Raw genomic sequence first — 19407 nt, 5'->3', positions numbered from 1 at the left:
ACTGCGGCTACGACTTGAGCTTAAATGCGGCCAGAAGTCAAACACTGGCTAAGTTTTCGGCCCTGCCTGCTCCACCCTCTCGATTTCCCTCGACTAGTCTCCCCAAATACTAGTGTGTTTCTGCCAATTGACATGCAGACCTGCCTGGCAGCCGTAAATCGGCATAAATAATTCATTATTGCCGCTTCGTTGCGCATAAATCAAGTCATTGGCCGTGGCCCGCACACAAGCAGTTCAGGCCTAAACGCATTTAAAGAGCCAGAAACCGAAAAAAAAACATATGGTAAAAATAAAAAAGTACAAAAAATGTACTTGGAGATGCCGGGGATTGAACCCGGGGCCTCTCACATGCAAAGCGAGCGCTCTACCACTGAGCTACATCCCCGATGTGAAACTGCTGAGCCAAAATGCATTTTCCACTGGCTACAAGGGATGTAAAGGAATTAAAGGTGCAACAGGAAGAAAAGGATAAAGGAGCAAAAGGGGGTTGTTAAACGGAAATCACAGGAAAAATTAATAGTCTCAGATGTATAATAAAATAGACTACCTTTTATTCTTAAGTTTATTTGTTACTTTCTTGGTTGAATTCTACAAACTTATTAAGTTATTATAACTAACTAAGTCGGAGTGATTACTGTTACTAACTTATTTTTTGTGTTTTAAATTTTAAACACAATCAGTTACTTTGTAATGTCTGTTTATTCTAGTTTATTACCCTAAATGAAACAAAGACTTGCTTACAATAATTTGCTAGACTACATAATTAACATAAATATGTATTTAAAATGTTAATAAAACTGTTATTTACCTTAAAGATCTTACAAAAACAAACAAACAAATTACTAAATTACTAACGCTGCGCCACCATTCAATTTCATTTTGCCCAGCAACCACTAGCCACTTTTTTCTTATAGACATTTTGCTCGCAAGTTGAACATCGGGGATGTAGCTCAGTGGTAGAGCGCTCGCTTTGCATGTGAGAGGCCCCGGGTTCAATCCCCGGCATCTCCAAGTACTTTTTTTTTCTTTTTTTTTCTTACAATCAGTTGCATGATATACGTATTTTTTTTCCACCACCACTATTCTGAAGCGATGCTTTGCGGTACTTTGTCTCTATTGTCTGGCCGATTTTCAGCCCGCTTCGCACTGAAAAAAGCCACACATGATCATCGGTTGAAAATGATTCCGATTCTGAGATCACAAAACCAAAAAAAAATCGATTCGCTTCTTCGTAAAATCGATAAAGTGATCCATGTGAGTAGCAGGCGATCAGGAATGAACAGCATGTTTCGTACCGCTCGCACATTTTCTATACGCCCGCATGATCGTTTCGTTTCAAAACTATAAAATGTGAGTGCGAGCAAGATGGCCAGCTGCTGTGAGTGAGATGGCAGTACGCAGAGAACCGTGACCGAGCAAACGCAAACATATATGTATACATATATGCCGGCTAATTACGTATGTGTGATATTTTATTTTTTATTTCCCCAGCGGTGTGCGCGTGTTTTGTTCGAGAGTTGAATTGAATCGGTTCCGTTGGCTTTCTGAGTTTTTCTGGTCGCCTGGTCGCTTGCTTAAGAAGATTGAACGATTTTTGCACGGTTTGGGTTTTTTTTAAAAGTTCATTTGAATTTCCTGTTTCGATAAGTAGAATTCGACAAAAGATGAGGGGAATTTTTCGTCGAACAAGTAGGAATTTTTAACCCTTATATATGAGATTTTTCAATATCTGTTCAGAGCTCTTTCATTGCAAACGCAATTTAAATCATTTATTACGAAAACCCGCTGTAGGATTAAAGAAAACTTTTTTATTACAGTTGCCTGCCCGGAAACTTTTGGCAAAATCCCACGACAGCCCAACCTGCATTTGCACCTTCTTTTCTTTGTTTTTGTTGATTTCTCTTCTTTTTTTTTGTGCATATAAATTTGTTGCCTAATCCGGCGACGTTTTCTCAGGGAGTTGCATTTAATGCCGCACCATTTGCTATAAATATTCATGCAAATGGGCAGAGGACTAAGAAAGCAGCGCCACCCCCAGAGATAAACAGGAAATCGAAAAACAGAGCAGGTGGCGCCCTTCGCTCAGCCTTAATTAAATGTAAAGGAGTTGCGCTTTAAATGCAATTGCCCTGCTCTGAGTGGGAACTTATTAGCAATTTCATAATTGCCGGTACTACTTCTGTCTATTCGCCTTTGCCATTCCAAGAGTTGGCGGGTCCAACTTTTTCAAAAACTAATTAAAACGATAAGAGCCACCGAGTAGCGCAGCGAAATGTCACCACGGAGTCCCCAAAAACGTCAACATAACACTGAAGGAAAAAAGGGACAATCAAAATTAAAAAAAAAAAATTAATAAAAAATAGTTTTATTTTAATGTAATTTTTTAGTGTTTCACTTTTAGCCCCATTTTATTATTGTTTAAAATGAAGCCTTTTAAGACTAACGATTTAAATTAGGTTCCCTTAACGTTTAGATTCTCACACTCAAAATAAACAATATCATTGAAACGAAAGGGCTTGATTTTGAAAAACTAAGTTATGGATCTCCGGATATTGGATATTTTATTGTATTTTCTATTGATTTGGGACGACACCTTTCGGATTTCAACACTAGTTTTTTTTCTGTACAACTTGCCAGTGGAACTTCGACTATTATTTCCTTGCGATGTTTATCTAAAGATCGGGCCAAATTTGCATTAGCACACGGCTTTTGTTTGTCTCCAACACATGAAGTGAAACAAGTGGACGGAGAGGCGGCGAAAGTCAATTTACTTGAATGGCCAGGCGGAAATTAAATAAATTCCATGAGCAGACGTCAGGTGAGCCAGGCCGAAAATGACAGTTGTCAGCTGTCAAAAAGCAGGGACAAAAGTACAGTTTGACCACATGTCCATAAGCTTGGATATTACCACCTCACCCACCCACATTGCGATTATTAGATCAATAGCTGAGATTCGCTTTGCTTGGTATTTACCAAGGTTTCATTACATTTTCAGGGAACTCGTTACGAGATGGCAACGGATTTCGGTTGCACTGTTCGCAAATAAAAAGGGAAATGCAGTACCAGTACACATGAATCCCATTCTCGGTCATCCTGATTGATTTCCATACAGGTAAGGCACTGGCTTGGAAACAACGTTGGACACTGCTGATAAGCAGCCAGACAATAGTCATTAAAGCCGTTCCAAAGTGAAGACAATGGAGTGAAGGGTTGTACGGAAATAATGTGCTTAAAATCGAAAGCATTAAGTGACGGGCAATAATACTGTACTCCCGAAGGGTTTTTTGCACATCACTCCAGAAATAAGCCTATGGACTTTCAGTGGGTGATAAAAGTATTTTTTTTAAGGGTGCTTCAAAGTTTTTAAAAAGTCGATATTATTTAACTAAAATTAGTTTATGGAAAATCGATTCTAATTAACTTAAAGTAATTTTGATACTGAATTTGCATAGATTGAATGGACTTTTAGTCAAACCTTTTTTTTTCTTGGTAAAAAAATAGACAAATATAAGAACTTTCAATTATAAATATGTTAATCTCTCAGATTTAGACAACCGATCAAACTTATTGCTAGCGAGCTCCTTTCGTTGTGGGTAACTTACCACAGTGATCCCGGCACTTTCGGTTATTTTTCTGGCCACCCCAAGAGTATGCAATATATCGATAAATAACGATCGGGCTTTTTTTACCTGGTGACTGGAGGAGTTCGGGTTTTGGGTCTCACCTGCGGACGCTTCAGCGGTCGAAATCAGTTACGATTTGCCCGCGAAAGCGTTAACAACGTCAAACGGACAATAATAATACATAGAAATAATACCAGAAAGGTATAGCTTCCTCTCTCTCTCCCTTCCTCTTTTTCGCCTGTCAACAGTTATTTTAGACGAGCGATTTTTGTGTGACTTTTTCGTGGGCTCGCTTTCGATTTTTCGTCGTTCGGCTGCTCTTCGGTTTTTTGCTGTTACAGCTCCTTCATTAAGAGATAAGTAAGGCTTAAAAATAACAACAGCGCGTGTGTGTGTGTGTAACTGCGTTTGCATACGAGGAGAAACAGCAACAGAGTGCAACAGCAACACAACTGCAGCCACAACTTCAGCAGTACCAGCAACTTAACAACTCAACAGCAACAACAAACTGAAATTCAACATCAACAAAAACATTTGAAAGGGAATTTTTTCTATTTGTTTTAGCGGTAAGTCGAGAAATTTGCAGCCTTGAGACAGTTTTAAAACCACTGAACTTGGGAGAGAAATGCCAGTAGAATATCAATTGACTCCATTGGAATTCCTGTTTCGGTTGAGTTCGCCAACAACGTGCTAAACATAAATATTGCAAAAAGAAAAAAATAAAACAAAAATATCATTAAATAATTTGCCATGATTTAACAAAGTTAATAAAAGTCCATTTCATTTGTTAGCCATCCCAATTGAAAGCCATAAAAAAAACATTTTCAATAACTGAAATTAAATAAACAATTTACACACGCAAAGCGATCCGGAATGGAAAAGAGAAGGCGATTAGGCGAGAGGGAAGAGAGGCTGCAATCAGCCTTAACGATTACACCGCAAAAAAAGGGTATTTTTTGAGACATTTATTAACAGTTTGTTTGTTGAAATGAAATGTTTATATCAAGCAGTAATAAAATTAATTTTAATGAGAAACAAATTTATGTCGATTTGGGGTACAAAACAATCATTTTAGAAACCACCAGAAACAAATTTACAGTAACTTAACGTTTATTGAAAAAGCTTTTACCAACTGTTTTGTTTTTTACTGATAATTAAAAGATATTATATTCGCCAAACTATCAAAGATAAGAAGCTGTATGCTTAAGACAAATTTGTTTAAAAATGTTGTTCTCTGTGCACCCAAGCTGAATAAATAGACTAAATCAACCAAATTCAAATACGTTTTATTGCGTACCGCTAAATGGTTGCCCTGTTAACTGTTTTTGGCTGCACTAACATCCACACCGCCTTACATAATAATTGTTTTGATTTATTGCCCCCTCTCGCTCGCACGCTCTTGCCCCCTCTCTTTCGATCGCATTGCATAAGGCTGTTTTCAAATGCGACATGCATGCGATTTTGTCTCTTTTTTTTCTTTTCGCTTATCGTAGGGGTCTCTTTTTTAAGCGCTATTCATAATTCGCTTTCAGTTTGGCATTTTCTTCTTCTTCTTGTCAGTTAGGCACTCCCCAGAAACACCCCCCTGAAAAACCCCCTCACCCCACCCACCTCGAAAAACCCATTCCCCTTGGGGTTTCGACCAAGTGACAACTCTGGTATTCCAGCTATGTCCCAAAGCAGGTTTCTTTGATCGTTTTTTTTTCTTTATTTAGTCTTTTTCTCTGTTTTTGTTTAGACTTTGCTTTTATTTTTTTTAATTCACCGGTTTACTTCACCTGAGCTGCTTGGTTGTGCATTTTTGTCGCGTGTGTTTCTGGTTTTTCAGAGTGTTTTTGTGGGTTTTTCTGTGGCACTTGCCACGATTTAGATCCAAATCTTCTGCGTTCTGCGCTTGTCACTAGCTATGCTAATTCGATTAATGTCTGCGGCTTCGGTATTTAGCGATCGGGTTTTGCATTTAACGCGGCCACAGACCATCGCTTTTTGACACATTTCGCGGTGGAAATATCTTGGGTAAGATCATTAAAGAAGATGTCTAGAACACAGCCAGTTCTTAAAAGGGGATTGGCCCAGAATTTCTGGAATTCTTCTTATTTTGCTTTGCTATTTTGAAGTTCGTTTAACTTTGGGTATAAGAATTAACTAGTACCTAATCTTAAAACAAAGATCCAAAAGTTTCCCATCGAAGGATTTATTCTTCTTAACACCTTATTTTTGCCAATTTCCTAGAACTAATTCAATCGCAAAATTTGGTGTGAAAAGAAGACAGATCATGATAGATAAAAATATGACTACTAACTTTTATCCAGAATTCCCCCATCAAGGTTTTTTAATAAATTACGTGATTAGGTGAAGAATATCTCCCAAGATTCCACAGATCTCGATTTCAATATATCATTTGTATTTCGCACCTGCAAACAGCTGATTTTGAAGGCCAAAAGTGATCGTGATCGCTTTGATCGCCTTTTCGAATTCGTAGCCTTGAGTGCTGAATGAAATTTTAAGCGAAAATAAACAATGATAACCGTTTGGATTCCATAGAATTCGCAAACTTCGTACCTATTTATCATATTTAGGCGAAAATCAAGTCGTGACTCATGAGGTTCCCACATCCATTCATTTGCATTTTGAATGGCATGCGAAAATCTTCACAATTGCAGTGTCTATGCACAATGGATGCTACCTGAATGTACTGTATATATAGTTTTTTAGCTTTTGCAAAAGTTTCTTATATCTTTGATATGAGTGTGTTGGCAAAGCAGCCATTTGCACACTTGGACGGCGTATTGTTTGTGCATTATTATTGCTTCTACTTAAGCTGGCGATCATCATTTTTTCTAAACGGTAATTTATAATATTCTCAAGGTCTTCGCTTAACTGAGAAAACGTTTGACGCAAGATTATTATATAAAAAAAAAAACAAAAGCTATACTCTCCCGAAAAAAGCCAGTTCATTTATCAAACCGAAGCTTAGAAATTTTACTTTTCGCTTTTGATAAACTTTCGAAAAATAAACAAGACAAAATATAATGGTATAATTTATACAAAATATGTGCCTTATTAAATGGATGGGGCGAATGAACGAAAACGAAAGCCCCAATCCCGGTCGGAGTTTCGGTCTGAGTCTAAGTCTGGGATCTCTCACAAAAATGTTTTACTTTTCCTACTCCCTTTTTTTGTTTGGCTACTCGGACAAAAGACCCAAACAAGATTCAACAGCCGAAGAAACGCCTAAAAACAGCAGCAGCAGCTACGAAACAAGTACAAAGCCAAAGATATTTCAAAAGGCCAGCACAAAGCAGCCAGCGGAGAGAAGACCAGACCGGGTGAAGCCAAAAACAGGTTCTAGAATCAATTTTTATTTTCTCAAGCTCAACCAAAAAATAACTACAGAAACAGAATAAAACAAAATCCAAGACGCAACAGGAAAGGCATTGGTTTCCCATTTGGCCGAAATTTTAATGCTCTAATTACGAAGATAAATTTTATTGCTTGGAAATTATTACCTAAAAGTTTAGCTGATAAATTGTTACTAAAAAACATCATTAAAAAAATAGTCTAACGATATTAAATTCATATTAAAATTACCATCAATCTTTTGAACAAACCCCTCTGGAACGTACTTACGAAATAAAAATATTATATTTTATATTATTACAAAATGTAGCTAATGAATTTGTACTACAGGCCTTCGTTACAAAAGCTTAATACAAATAACTAGGCTTCAAAAACAAGAACTAAAATACATCTAAACACAAAATTAGAATTCTGTGTTTAATCAAGCGATCTATTGAATGTGGAGAAACCCCTTAGTAATTACACACTTGCACAATATAACTTATATAAAAATACATTAACATTTATTTTTCCTGTCTAGCCTAAAGCGACGAAGTAATTCATATTTTTATGATGTATTTCAAACCTTCTTACTGAATTTTTAAAATAACCTTTAAGGAGGGTATTTCGAAAATATTCGCCATCTGAACGCACGAAAAATATTTGAGGCGGCCGCAGCATCAAAATGAATTTGGTTAGGACCAGGTTTCTACAGATACAGATACAGAGATACAGCTTCTAAGTGGCTCTCCCTCTGGTTAGCCCGCCCCTTCCCCTCGACATCCCTCACTCAGGGCGATCTTTATACTGTTTTTTTTATTATTATTTTGCTGGTTGCTAAAAAGTATCTGTACTCTCGGCCCGCAGTGTCGTCAGCGTTTGTATCTTTGTGCGGGTATCTTTGCAAGTTTGTTTGGTGGTGTGCGGTGCCACATGCACACGTTCTGTCAGATACATTGCGCCTAGAATTTTTCAGCCAAGTTTTATGAGCTTTTTGTTTTGTTTTGTTTTGTTTTTGGTCAGCAGAAACAAGTCGACTACACGACTTACATCCAAAAACAATTTGTGTTGCATCTGCAAGACAGCTTGGCCAGCGTTTTGAATTAATTTTTTATTGACATTTCCTCTTGTCGACTTGAATTCTATAATTTTACACGTAATTTCCACAGCTGGCTGGCCTGTTGTTTTGGGCGACTCTTGCAAATTGCTTATTAAAGTTGTGATTGATTGCTGAGTACGCCCTGAGATCCGTTGTACAAAAACCTAAAACGCTAAGAAATGATATATGTACGCCTCTTGGGGTTTCTCTTTTCCCATCGTTTTTTTCTCGCTAATGAAATGTGCGAAGTGTAATTGCAAGATTCACTTTTTTTGCAAAAGAGTTTTAATTTATGATCGAGTCGCGGGTTATTTTATGACCAAGGGCACAAGCGATTGAAAGACAATTTGGTATTTTATGGATACTTTAGCTTGATTTATCAAATAAAATTATTTTATGGCTAGCATGTTAGTTTTATACCCATTCAAATGTAAGGATCTCTGCTGCTATTTTAGAATAAAATTAAACAAACCTGTTTCTGTCTTGACCCTATTTCCATGTGACTAGTGTAAATAGCAGGTGAAAATCTAAAAATATTCTGTAAAATATGTTTATCATGAATATTTTAATGGAATTTGTTTGTTATGGGCGCGGTTTCATTCACAAAACAAGTGTTTACAGTAAAGTGACTTCTTTTGTCAACTTTTTCCCGCCTGCAGGTGGCTCAATCTCAGAGCTGGAGACTGAAGTCTGAGTTTGGGGCCAGGCAGGTCACATTGAGAGTCAGAGCCAGATTTACATTCACATTACAGCATTTGCCATTGTCATTGAATAATAGAAAAAAATACAGTAAGCAACTAAAGTACGGGTCAAGACTTCTAGAACTTTTAATACCTTGGGTTAATTAATGTTTTGAATAAGAAATATTAGATCACATTCTCAAAATTTTTTGTTTATTATTATATTAATTTTGAATATGACTATACCCCACAAAAAAAATTAAGGTATAGTTTCGAAAACTGTGTCTTAAAAAAAGCTACAGACAGTATTAAAGTATAAATAATTATTCTATACTAAATAATAAACTACACACGTTTTATATTGATTTCGTAGTGTTAATTTAATACTCATCTTATTGAGACATTTTTTTATGCACAACAGTTTAAAATTCATGTAACAATATTTAATTTTTCAAATATTGTTAAATAAATAAACAACATCAGTTCATTTTAAAAGCATGCTTTGTTGAAAATATATCAGCCATTTATCCGTGAAGAAAAGTTTCAAATTTCCAAACCTTATGAAATGGGGATTGTCTTAACCAGTTTTTCCTAATCACTGGAATTTGTGACAACCCTCCGATTTCGTCTAATACTCCCTCCATACTTTAAGCCTTAGCCAGGGGTATGCAAAGAATAAATAATCATAACCAGTTTTGCAGAGTTTCCCAGCTGTACTCGAGGTATTTGCTAACCATTCTCAGACGCCCGTGGCGAAAACAACCGACAGTCACTCAAAGACGCATCTTCTCGCATATAGAATCTGGTATTTGAAATCTAAAATCTCACGTCTTTTGTGAGAGGCTAGGCTGCTAATGAATTTTTATGGAGATCTGTGCAAGTGATTCATGGGTGGCTGTGAAACTGTCATCACATCAGATTCCAAAGCAAGGTGCTAAGCGAACCCTAAAACGATTGGGCTCTCTAATCACTTGGTCGCCATCTCCCAAAAAAAAAAGGCCTCACAAAATTACCCATTCATATCAGCAGAAGTGGACAGCATTGCTCTTGGCCAGAAATTCCTTAATTAAAATCAAGTTGCGATAAGATTGTCGTCGCGAATCCATGAAAGAAGCACAATATTTGATAAAGTCAAACACAAAAATTAAAATGTGTCTTAAGTTGTTGAGATAATGGCAGTGCGGTAAAAAAAAAACGAAAGAAAATCAATTAAAGGTGTCCCTCCTTGAAGTCTATATGGCTTAACATTGAAATGGATTCGTTATTTTTCATAAATCGTCGTTCACGATCCGCAGATAGTGAAAGTTCTTCGTGCTCTTGTTTTTTCAGTTTTCTATATGTTTTATTACCTAAGTACAAATCTTTGTTCGCAACTGGCAAATGTCGTCAGCCTGTGCTTAATTTATTACGTAGCCTTTAACTTTTAGTCACTTTTATAACAAGCAGCGAAATTATCATCATCGCTGTGTGTTTGTTGGCTTTGCTGTCTGGCAGTAAATTATTTGTGTAATAAGTTTATAATTTTTATTATTTTAGCTATCTTTAAATGGCTTGTGATGCATCATTCGAGCAATGTGAAGGGCTTGCATAATACTTACTTTTCTACCCGTTTAGCCACTTATGTCAAGGCTAATTGGGATTCATATGTATTATTAACTCGAGAAGGTGCACTTTAGAAAAACGCCTTTAAAACTGTATCGTTAATAGTTTCTTACTTGTTGCTGTATATAAACAAAGCTACTTTCATTTTCTATAGATTTGTACTATCTTCAAGCCATTGAAAGGAAATCGCTGAGGAGTGAGTCGACCAACCCTATAATATCTGATTACAAATCCGTTCCCATGAATTGATATCTTAAATTGCCCACTCCCCAACAATTCCAACCATCTCGTATGACTCATTTATTTAGCACTCGCCTAATGAATTTCTCACCTATGCAAAGATGAATTTACGTTTAATTATTATTGTCATAAGTCCAAAATAAACCACTTGTTTTATCTCTTATATGCTCTATTGTTTTCCATTTTAATTTCGTAGCTTATCGTATACTGAGTTTGCATATTTACACAAAATATAATTAAATTCCGTTCGAATGTGCGAACGTGAAAATTTAACAATACACTGCAATGAATTTAATTAGATTTCACTTGGAAGAATGCCGCCCAGACCAAAAGTTCCCGTTGAGAAAATCCGAAAAGTTCTATAGTTTCAGGGATGGGGGTTTAACGGACATGGTGGGAGACAAGTTGGGGGTTTTAGGGGGATAAAGAATCCCTAACCGAATCGAAATCAACTACCTGTAAGTGCCTAACGGCTAATTTGCTTTAATGATGAGAAACCGCTTAAGTAAACAAACAACCAAACAGCCAACAACAATGGAGGCTGCCAGTTGTCCCCATGCGGGCTTTCAAAAGGGGGCGGTAAAGTGGGCATGGGCATGGTGGTGAGGGGGATATGGGAAGGGGAAGGGCAGGGTCTAGTAGCTTTGGCCAGCGGACGATTCTCCAAGCATTGTGAATGATAAAACCTGCGAGTATATGTGTGTGTACTTCATGCTTGATTGCAAATTCAATTAAAGTTTGCGCAGTTCTCGAAGCTAGAGAATCGGAGAATAGAGAGAGAAACTGGAGAGAGGGGGAGGGGCATAAACTGACAACGGGAAATCGCTTAGCAGAGCAAAAAAAAAACGATTTATGAACTTACGAAATTTCACAAATTATAGAACCAAGGTTTTCAATTATCAAGGGGAATCACTTTTAACGAAGTTACAAAGAAATTACTTAAATAATTGTTCAAAATTTGTTTGTCATTTTTATAAATAAATAAATTAAAAATACATTTTCTTAGAGAGGTTTTAGCAGAGTTCGCTCATTTTTTTAATTACAGAGGAATTACTTGACCAATTGTTCAAAAATGAGCTTATAATTAGTACAATAAGAACCCCCTGATTAGTTCCCATTATTTTATGGCACCATCTTCAACTACACTTAATTGCATTTTTAATAATAATTGTGTACCTTATTAACCACAAACATAACATTATATGTTTCGTTTAATTTCCGTCTATCACTTTAGCGATTTCTTTGTTGTTGCCTATGATGTTTTGTGACGTTTTTTTTAACTGTCAGTTCCGCTTCCTAATAGAAATATAAATCGACTGGTTGAGTGCCATAAACCTACATACATGCGAGAGTATAGACAATTATTATTATTTTTATTATTATTTCGATCCCATCCCATGCAACCAAACCACCTTCTCCCCCCTTCCCTTATATTGTTGGTTCTGAATTGAATTTTTTTGCGCCTCATTGTTTACTTTTGTATTGAATTAAAAATCGCTTACAATGGGAAGCTGGCAACAACAGCGATTGGCGGTGGGAAAGTCAAGGTCAAACCCCTTCCCGCCCACTGCCCGAAAACACGAGCTCATCTTGTTTCAATAAATTAGGCCCCAAAAGGGGTGAAGTGGGAGGGAGGGGGGGGGTTTGATCGTCCGGAGCTAATGCCAACACTCATAAATCTTACAGCCAACGGATGATTCAACTTTCGACCAACAAAAAAAAAAAAACTCCAAAACAAACCGTAAAAAAACAATAACATAAATAAGTATATAAAATAAAAGGCAAGCAAAATTCAAGCTGAGGCGGAACAGAAATGCCTTTGTAATTTGCAATGCCTGAGTCGGTTTTTTATTTAATTATTCAAAGTTCAGGGCTTTGAAGTGGACTGTTGCATTTATTGCCTGAAATTACGGCCAATTAATACTGATAACGAACAAACGATGTGTGTCCCATCACAAATTAGCATGTTAGCAAATCGAGTGCATCGCTGCCAAAAATTAAGTTCAAGTCCTCAAGGTAGTCTGGAGTTTCTCAAACTGTTTTTAACACCAAAAACGTGATGGATCATTAATTAGGTATGTCTACTCTGTCATATGAACAAGGCCTTAAATCCTAAGTTTAACAAAGTTATTTGACAAAAACATTTTAATATCCATTTAGTGAAATGATTTTATGATATTCAAATAATATTTATTTCATTTATTTTTATTCTCAATATTTTCCTTTCGCATTTACGAACTACTGTCATTTACGTTTTTTGTTAACAATTTAGGGGCTGTAGTTAATCAATTATTTAGCTAATACCCCTGTGCGGTGTGTGGAGTATGGGAAAAACTCATTTTATTATACCTTTTATAAAATAAATTTGAATTAAGTTAATATAATATTAATTTAAATGGAGTATTTGATCAATTAGTTTATTCATGAAGCCTGAAACGGATTTCTGAACTGCAGTTATTTACGATTATTGGTAGCATTATAGGGGCTATATGTTTAACAAATTATTTTTGCTAATACCCTGTTGTCAAGTTTTCTGGAAAATCACGTTCCTTTCATGGTCGTGTGTGGGTGGTGGTGCGATAAGCGGGGCGTACTAAGCCAATTTTGACCCATGAGCACATGCATGTGGAATTCCTGTTTGCCCGTTTTGGCAGTTTCGAAAAGCCGAAAGTGGAACAGCGACGAAAACAAAACCCAAACTTAAGCACGGGCCATAAAGGCTATTTGGCGAGCAATTACACTTATGGCAAGTACTTGCCAGATATGCCCATCGAAACTATCGCCAATCGGCAAATTGGCCAGAAAATATAGCCCAAGAAACACGTCTGGAGCGGACCTCTTGACCAGGGTCGAAATTTTGGGGTCAGGTAATGTGGGTCAGCATATTGTCAATGCCGGTCATAAAGGGAGTACGCGATAAGGTGGCCAAAAAGCTGAATGAACGAGAAGTTTCCTTATCATTCGGTAGTCGTTGTTTGCTATGAAAATATATATACTATATATATGTTTATCTATCTGGACTTTGTTGATTGCCCACCCCTAAATATACAAAAACACTACTTAATGACGAACTAAACACGATATTGCGACATTTCCATTCCAGACTCATGTCTCGCTTTCCGAAGAACATTATGAAATCTTGAATTTTATCAGCAAATTTTTCTTGGGTAAATGAGTTTTTTACAATCGTATTGGAGCACCTAATACTATGGATTGTTACCCTGCAAAAAAGCAAACTTTTAAAGATCTTTTTTTTTCCCGAACTAATATTCTATTGTTAGTAATTTTTTGTATTTTTCCTGTTAAATAAATGGCATGGAATTGTTTTTTAGTAAATAATGTTTTAAAAATGATCATTCAATTTTATGCTTAGATATAGCATCTTAAGAAGATATACATATATAAATATTATTATTTAGCAAACAGTTTTATACTTTTATCTTATATACGCCATGACAAATATGACCTTTTGAGGGTATCAGCAAACATGTTGAAAGAAATATAATGCTTAGAAAAAATTCATTTCGCTATCGCCTATACAGTGAGGCAAGTCAGTACGTCGCCCAGTTCTCAAAAAAAAATTTCTTTAAACTATAATTATGACTATTCAATAACTTGTTTAAATCAAAATTGATTTCCAATTGCCAGTTATTTAAAACAATATTCCTAAGCCAATAATAAAACACTTTTTAAACCTATTTATTAACTAATTGCCCCTTGTATTTGTAACAAAATGTATTTCCAGGAGCCAAGATGTCCACGCCCACTTCCCCAAAAACGCCCACCCCGCCCACTTTGCCGCCGGGCGTGACTAAAACCTGTCATATAGTAAAACGCCCTGATTTCGATGGGTACGGCTTCAATCTTCACTCGGAAAAGGTGAAACCGGGTCAGTTTATTGGCAAGGTGGATGCCGATTCGCCGGCAGAGGCAGCTGGACTGAAGGAGGGCGATCGCATCCTGGAGGTCAATGGGGTGTCCATTGGCAGTGAGACCCACAAGCAGGTGGTGGCCAGGATTAAGGCCATTGCCAACGAGGTACGCCTGCTCCTCATCGATGTGGATGGCAAGGCCATAGAGGTGAAGACCCCGACATCTCCTTCGGCTGCAGCTGCCTGCAATGGTAATGGAAGTGCTGCAAGCCAAAATGGCTATGAGGGCACCAAACAGGAGATGCCCGGCGCCAGTGCCAATATCAGTAGCATCAGTATGGTCAGCACCAAGCGATCCTCAAATGCCAGCAGCATTCAGAGTGGTAGCACCGTGAATGCCTCCGATTTGGATGTGGTGGACAGGGGAATCCCGGCGCCAGCACCAGTGGTGTCCACTCCTCCTCCGCCCGTACAAAATGGAAGTAAACCCTCGTCGCCCATCAATAATAACACCATGATGAGCACACCCCCACCGCCGTCGGCCACCAAAGCTGGAATCAACAACAATGGCAGTGTCTACAACACCAATGGAAATGGAAATGGGAATGGGAATAGCAACACAAATGGCATGACCACGCCCATTACGCCGCCCCCAGCCATGGGCGGCAATCGGGCGGGCAGTTTGAATCTGCCCCTGACAGTGGCCGAAATGAGGGCCAAATTGGCCTCCAAGAAGAAGTACGACCCGAAGAACGAAAGCGTGGACCTCAAGAAGAAGTTCGACATCATCCAGAAGCTCTGATATGAATTGGATGGATTGAATCCCCCACCCAATCACCCAATACTTGTTATAATGTCAGCATGAGGAGCTAGAGGAGCTGGTTTTGTCAGGCATACACCACACACACACACAATAATATACAATATGTTTAGCTATTAGTACGCAGAGTCACTTATTAACTAAGCAAGTTTTTAATTATTAGCCCCTAAGAGCGAAAGAATATCCATACATACGACATACATGTATTCTTCAAAATTCAAATATGGTAAAAACTCCGATGGGCAATGCTTGGCCCTCGGTTCATTGAACAGCTTTCGTTGAATATGTACTTAGTTTTGCTTGTATTTTTGTACAATAAATAAAGCAAAATGATAAAAGAAATGCGGAGTGCAAGTGTTTTTCAATGGGGCAGCTGATCAAACAAAAAGGAAATAAGAGTTTGCTAATCGCGAAACTAGTGAGGCTGTGAAAATAAAATGAGTCGCTTTAGATGATAAATAAAAAACTACATATGTATGTATTATATTTTAAAATATTTGTACATAGTTTTGTTTGAATTGTTTTAGGAAAATTGGTTTTCAGTAATCAAAGAAAACAGACATAAATAATTTATGAAAATTTAACCAACACAGTAATTAATATAGTAATTTAAAAAAGGAATTAAACGCTTTATGGTATTCCTCTATTGGAAAAAGTTGAACAAATTTATAAATTAATACTTTGCGTCAACACTATCAAAATTCTTCGTTTTATTACTAGCAAATTAAACACCTAAGTGTGACCCTAAAACGGGCCTTTCCTTCACTCAGAAATTGTTAATTGTTAATTGATTAAGAGTGCAACTCCTGTCGCTTAAGATTACAAAGAGCTGCTGCCACAACGATCGATTCATCGAGGTATCCCAGCAACGACTTTTGCTGAATGGCGGAATGACCGAGCATCCGGAATTCCCTGAGGACATCGATCATATCCCGCATCTGGGCTCTGCAGGCGGGTTCTTGGGCCTTGAACGTGGGCAGTTGGACGGAAGGAGCTCGCTTTGAGGTCAGAGCTCCGTCCACAACGGTCAGGGATTGCTGATTAGCCAACTGGCCGCCCAAACGCTGCGCCTCGAATTTGCTTAGCGATCGCTTTGGTTCCTCCGTCGCAGCCGCCTGGTAGTCATCCTCATCCGTCGAGTCCTGGGGATCTTCCAAGCCCGTTCTGCGGGCATGAGGCACTGCTTTGCCCGGTTCCGCGCACAGTGTTAGGTACTTGGGTATGACATCTCGAAATCTGCTGGCATCGAACAACTGAAGATCATCACAATTACCGGGAAAGGCGCTCGATACATAGCTGATAATGCCTGGGGAAGAAGCCAGAAACAATCAATGAAAGATCGCTGTCGAAGCCAAAACCTTACCATTCGTATTGATGCACAGTATGAACTTGTAGCTGTCGCTGCCCAATCCCAGATCCGCGGACACATCCGTTTCCACACACTCGATCAGTGAGCGGACATGCAGCAGATTGGCCCGGTAGTCCAGTGGCGTGTGCTTGAGTCGCTCGCTGTGATGCCGGGCATCTGGCCACCGGATCAGCGGTCGCAGGTAGCGGGCCAACTTGATGAGCGTGCGCTTAAACGAGTCCTCGGCATCCGATTCGCTTAGCTCAAAGTGCTCTGCCAGCAGGGAAAAAGGTTCGTTCTGACGGAGTTTCCTCAAGGTGATACAGCAGTCCAAATGCGTGACATTGGCACTGCGGCAGACATGTCGTTTTAGAAGCGTCAAATGCTCTGGGGCCACACCCAGGTGAAGGAGTGGCGCTTGCTCCACCAAACCCAAAGTAAGACTCCTAGTGCTTTTCTGCGGCTGGGGCAGGTCCCTCTTGATGAACACAGCCTGACGCACGGCGGAGGAAACTCTGGAATCAGGTGCCACAGTTGGAGTCGAGTTGGAGTGAGCGGTATTTCGGCTACTAGTCGGTGTCGCTGGTGACGAAGTAACCAAAGCTGAGACCGGCGTCAAAGGTGCAGCCTGTGCTGGCCTTGTGGTCGCCTTGATGATTGTGTTGGGAGGCAGCGAACTGATGGCCACCCCCAGACCATGCGAATCCTTCCTGGCTTGCAACTGCAGTTGGTTGCCGGATGATCCGCTTGGCATGGCTTGGATCACATACCTGGGCGTCTTAGATGGGGTATCTAAAATAATGAAGAAATATTAATAAATACATTTCGAAATCAATTTATAATCGGAAATACTTTTGATACGAAGGCTTTTTATATCTCACCAACCGCAAACTTACAGATAAGAATATGTTTATCAAGATGATTTTTTATGTATAATATCCATCTTATAAAAACAAATTTAGTAAATGTAATATTAATGTTATTATTAAACTTTAAATTTGATATAGCCTAAACTGATGCGATTAGAAATTAACGACTATGCTTTTAACGAAAAAAATCTATTTTAAGGTTAACTAAGACAACTACAAAGGTTTAATTAAAAAAAACATGTATAGTAACTTTCTTAAGTTATTTTAAATGATTTAAAAGTAAATACAGTACACATTTTTAAATTTTACTCTGTGGAAGTACGTAAACAAATAGTAAATCATTGGTAGGTTGTATTGTAACATATTTTGATTATCAATTACATTAATTGCAAGCTATTTTATTGATACTTTATTTAGTTACCTAGACATGCCCCTAGATCTGATTGGATATTTCAAGTATATTTTTTATTCGCGTCTTGTTACTCACATCCCACTGTACCAGCTGGTGCTGTTGTTGTTGCTCCCGCGGTGCTGACTCCCGATGACGTTGATGGTGCTGCTCTTTTCATACTGGGCCTTATTATAGCTGGTATTTTGTTGAGTACTATTCCACCCGAAGTTATCCTCACTGTGGCATTACCCGGTTCAAATTTCGCGAATGATTTCTGCGTAAATAAATTAAATTACTTTATCAATTGCGATTTACATTTCGCTGTTCTGCTCTGCACATGTTATTTAACAGCTGTTTGTGCACCTCTTGCCCATCTGGCAACGCCGGATGACAACAAAAAATAGGAGTTCGTATTTTTTGCATACATTTTATTTACCTTTGTTATCTGCGGGGGATCCGATGTTTTCGAGCGGAAAATCATGGCGGGCGGTGCGGACACCACTTGACCGCTCGAATTTCGAAATTTCGTAATTGTCAGCGCCATTTAAGCGGGCTTAAATTAGATTTTTTCACCGAATGCAATCGCGGCCACTTTAGCGTTACCGAAAACAATTCTGAGAATTGGTTGCCAGATCGTTGGCAGAGATAATAGTGCTGGCTAACAGTAACGGTTATGGTAAGCGCCAAATTTCAAAATGTCGAGAGCGCCAAAGCTTACACCATCAAACTGCAATTAGTGGATACTTTGATGGGTAATTTAGCGGTGACTGATATTTCGAAATTCCGAGCAATTTGGCTATGCGCTACGTTTACTGCCCCCGAAAATGAGGGCATTGCGCACTTGAAGTGCCGTGTTTTTATGTTTTCAACCGTCTTTCGTGGCTATTACAATCACGAATCAATTGCAAATAGAGCTGATAAATGTACACTTTCAAAAATTGCGCACAAACTAGAGATAAATGAGAAATATTTCTGAAATGCATAACTTTCAAAAATATTGCAAATCAAAATCTATAAAAAAATCGTTATCTAGGTAGATAAAAACGTGATAAATAAAATATTTTCAAATTAAATCTGATACAAACACTAAAGGAAAATGATTCTGAGCATAAATTAAAACCAAAGTATGTTTCTGGATGTAAACAAGACACGATTGGATAGTTTGTATTTAGGTTGATTGAACAGACATAAAATTAATATATCGAACTTTGTTTTCTTACTGTGTACATTTTTTTAAACGAATGCGAAATCTAGAGCAAATCTATACAAATGTATACAAATAAATACCAAAAAGTATTAGTCAAGATACTTTAAAACAAAATGGTATACAAATAACAATGGTAAATTCAGGATATAAACAAAATGTTCATCATATTTATATCACGTCAAATAAACATGAAATGTATATATTGAATAACTTATTCTCCCCGTGTATAGCCATCAATTTGTTGGCAATCATGCATTTGTTTTCCCCCCTCTTAATCTTTTTGCCATTATGACAGCCCGCCATAATTGCGAAAATGT

At 37.9% G+C, this 19407-nt stretch overlaps 2 protein-coding genes and 2 non-coding genes across 5 annotated transcripts; 2 read left to right on the top strand and 2 right to left on the bottom strand.

Annotated features, from left to right (window-relative positions):
• Positions 1-313: 313 nt before the first annotated feature.
• Positions 314-385, bottom strand: Trnaa-ugc. Its single transcript has one exon. It is a non-coding gene; the product is annotated as a tRNA-Ala (tRNA).
• A 554-nt stretch (positions 386-939) lies between these two features.
• Positions 940-1011, top strand: Trnaa-ugc. Its single transcript has one exon. It is a non-coding gene; the product is annotated as a tRNA-Ala (tRNA).
• Positions 1012-3756: 2745 nt separating this feature from the next.
• LOC108144539 (Na(+)/H(+) exchange regulatory cofactor NHE-RF1) lies at positions 3757-15617 on the top strand. Of its 2 annotated transcripts, none has more exons than XM_017269509.1 (2): positions 3757-4189; positions 14329-15617. In XM_017269509.1, the coding sequence occupies exon 2, from the start codon at positions 14337-14339 to the stop codon at positions 15255-15257; it is 921 nt and encodes a 306-aa protein (XP_017124998.1). In that variant the 5' UTR covers positions 3757-4189; positions 14329-14336; the 3' UTR covers positions 15258-15617. The 2 variants fall into 2 exon arrangements, with proteins under 2 accessions (XP_017124998.1, XP_017124999.1); XM_017269510.2 differs by having other exon boundaries at positions 3806-3824.
• A 346-nt stretch (positions 15618-15963) lies between these two features.
• LOC108144538 lies at positions 15964-18486 on the bottom strand. The gene is made up of 4 exons (XM_017269507.2): positions 18320-18486; positions 17980-18157; positions 16639-17415; positions 15964-16581 (listed from the first exon to the last, which is right to left on the bottom strand). Exons 1-4 carry the CDS (start codon positions 18425-18427, stop codon positions 16067-16069), a joined length of 1578 nt encoding a protein of 525 aa, XP_017124996.1. The 5' UTR covers positions 18428-18486; the 3' UTR covers positions 15964-16066.
• Positions 18487-19407: the final 921 nt, after the last annotated feature.

The sequence above is a fragment of the Drosophila elegans genome, unplaced genomic scaffold, assembly GCF_018152505.1.
Source record: "Drosophila elegans isolate 14027-0461.03 unplaced genomic scaffold, ASM1815250v1 contig_183, whole genome shotgun sequence".
In the NCBI taxonomy this organism is placed as follows: Eukaryota; Metazoa; Arthropoda; class Insecta; order Diptera; family Drosophilidae; genus Drosophila; species Drosophila elegans.
This window is presented reverse-complemented; position numbering and strand designations above follow the sequence as displayed.

Bases quoted from the DNA above. Each gene is read 5' to 3' on its own strand.
- LOC108144538 (XM_017269507.2), bottom strand. From the start codon at position 18,427: ATGGCGCTGACAATTACGAAATTTCGAAATTCGAGCGGTCAAGTGGTG. The intron at 18,158-18,319 runs GTAAATAAAATG...TTATTTACGCAG, and splicing joins ATCCCCCGCAGATAACAAAG to AAATCATTCGCGAAATTTGA. The intron at 17,416-17,979 runs GTGAGTAACAAG...TCATTATTTTAG, and splicing joins ACCAGCTGGTACAGTGGGAT to ATACCCCATCTAAGACGCCC.
- LOC108144539 (XM_017269509.1), top strand. From the start codon at position 14,337: ATGTCCACGCCCACTTCCCCAAAAACGCCCACCCCGCCCACTTTGCCG.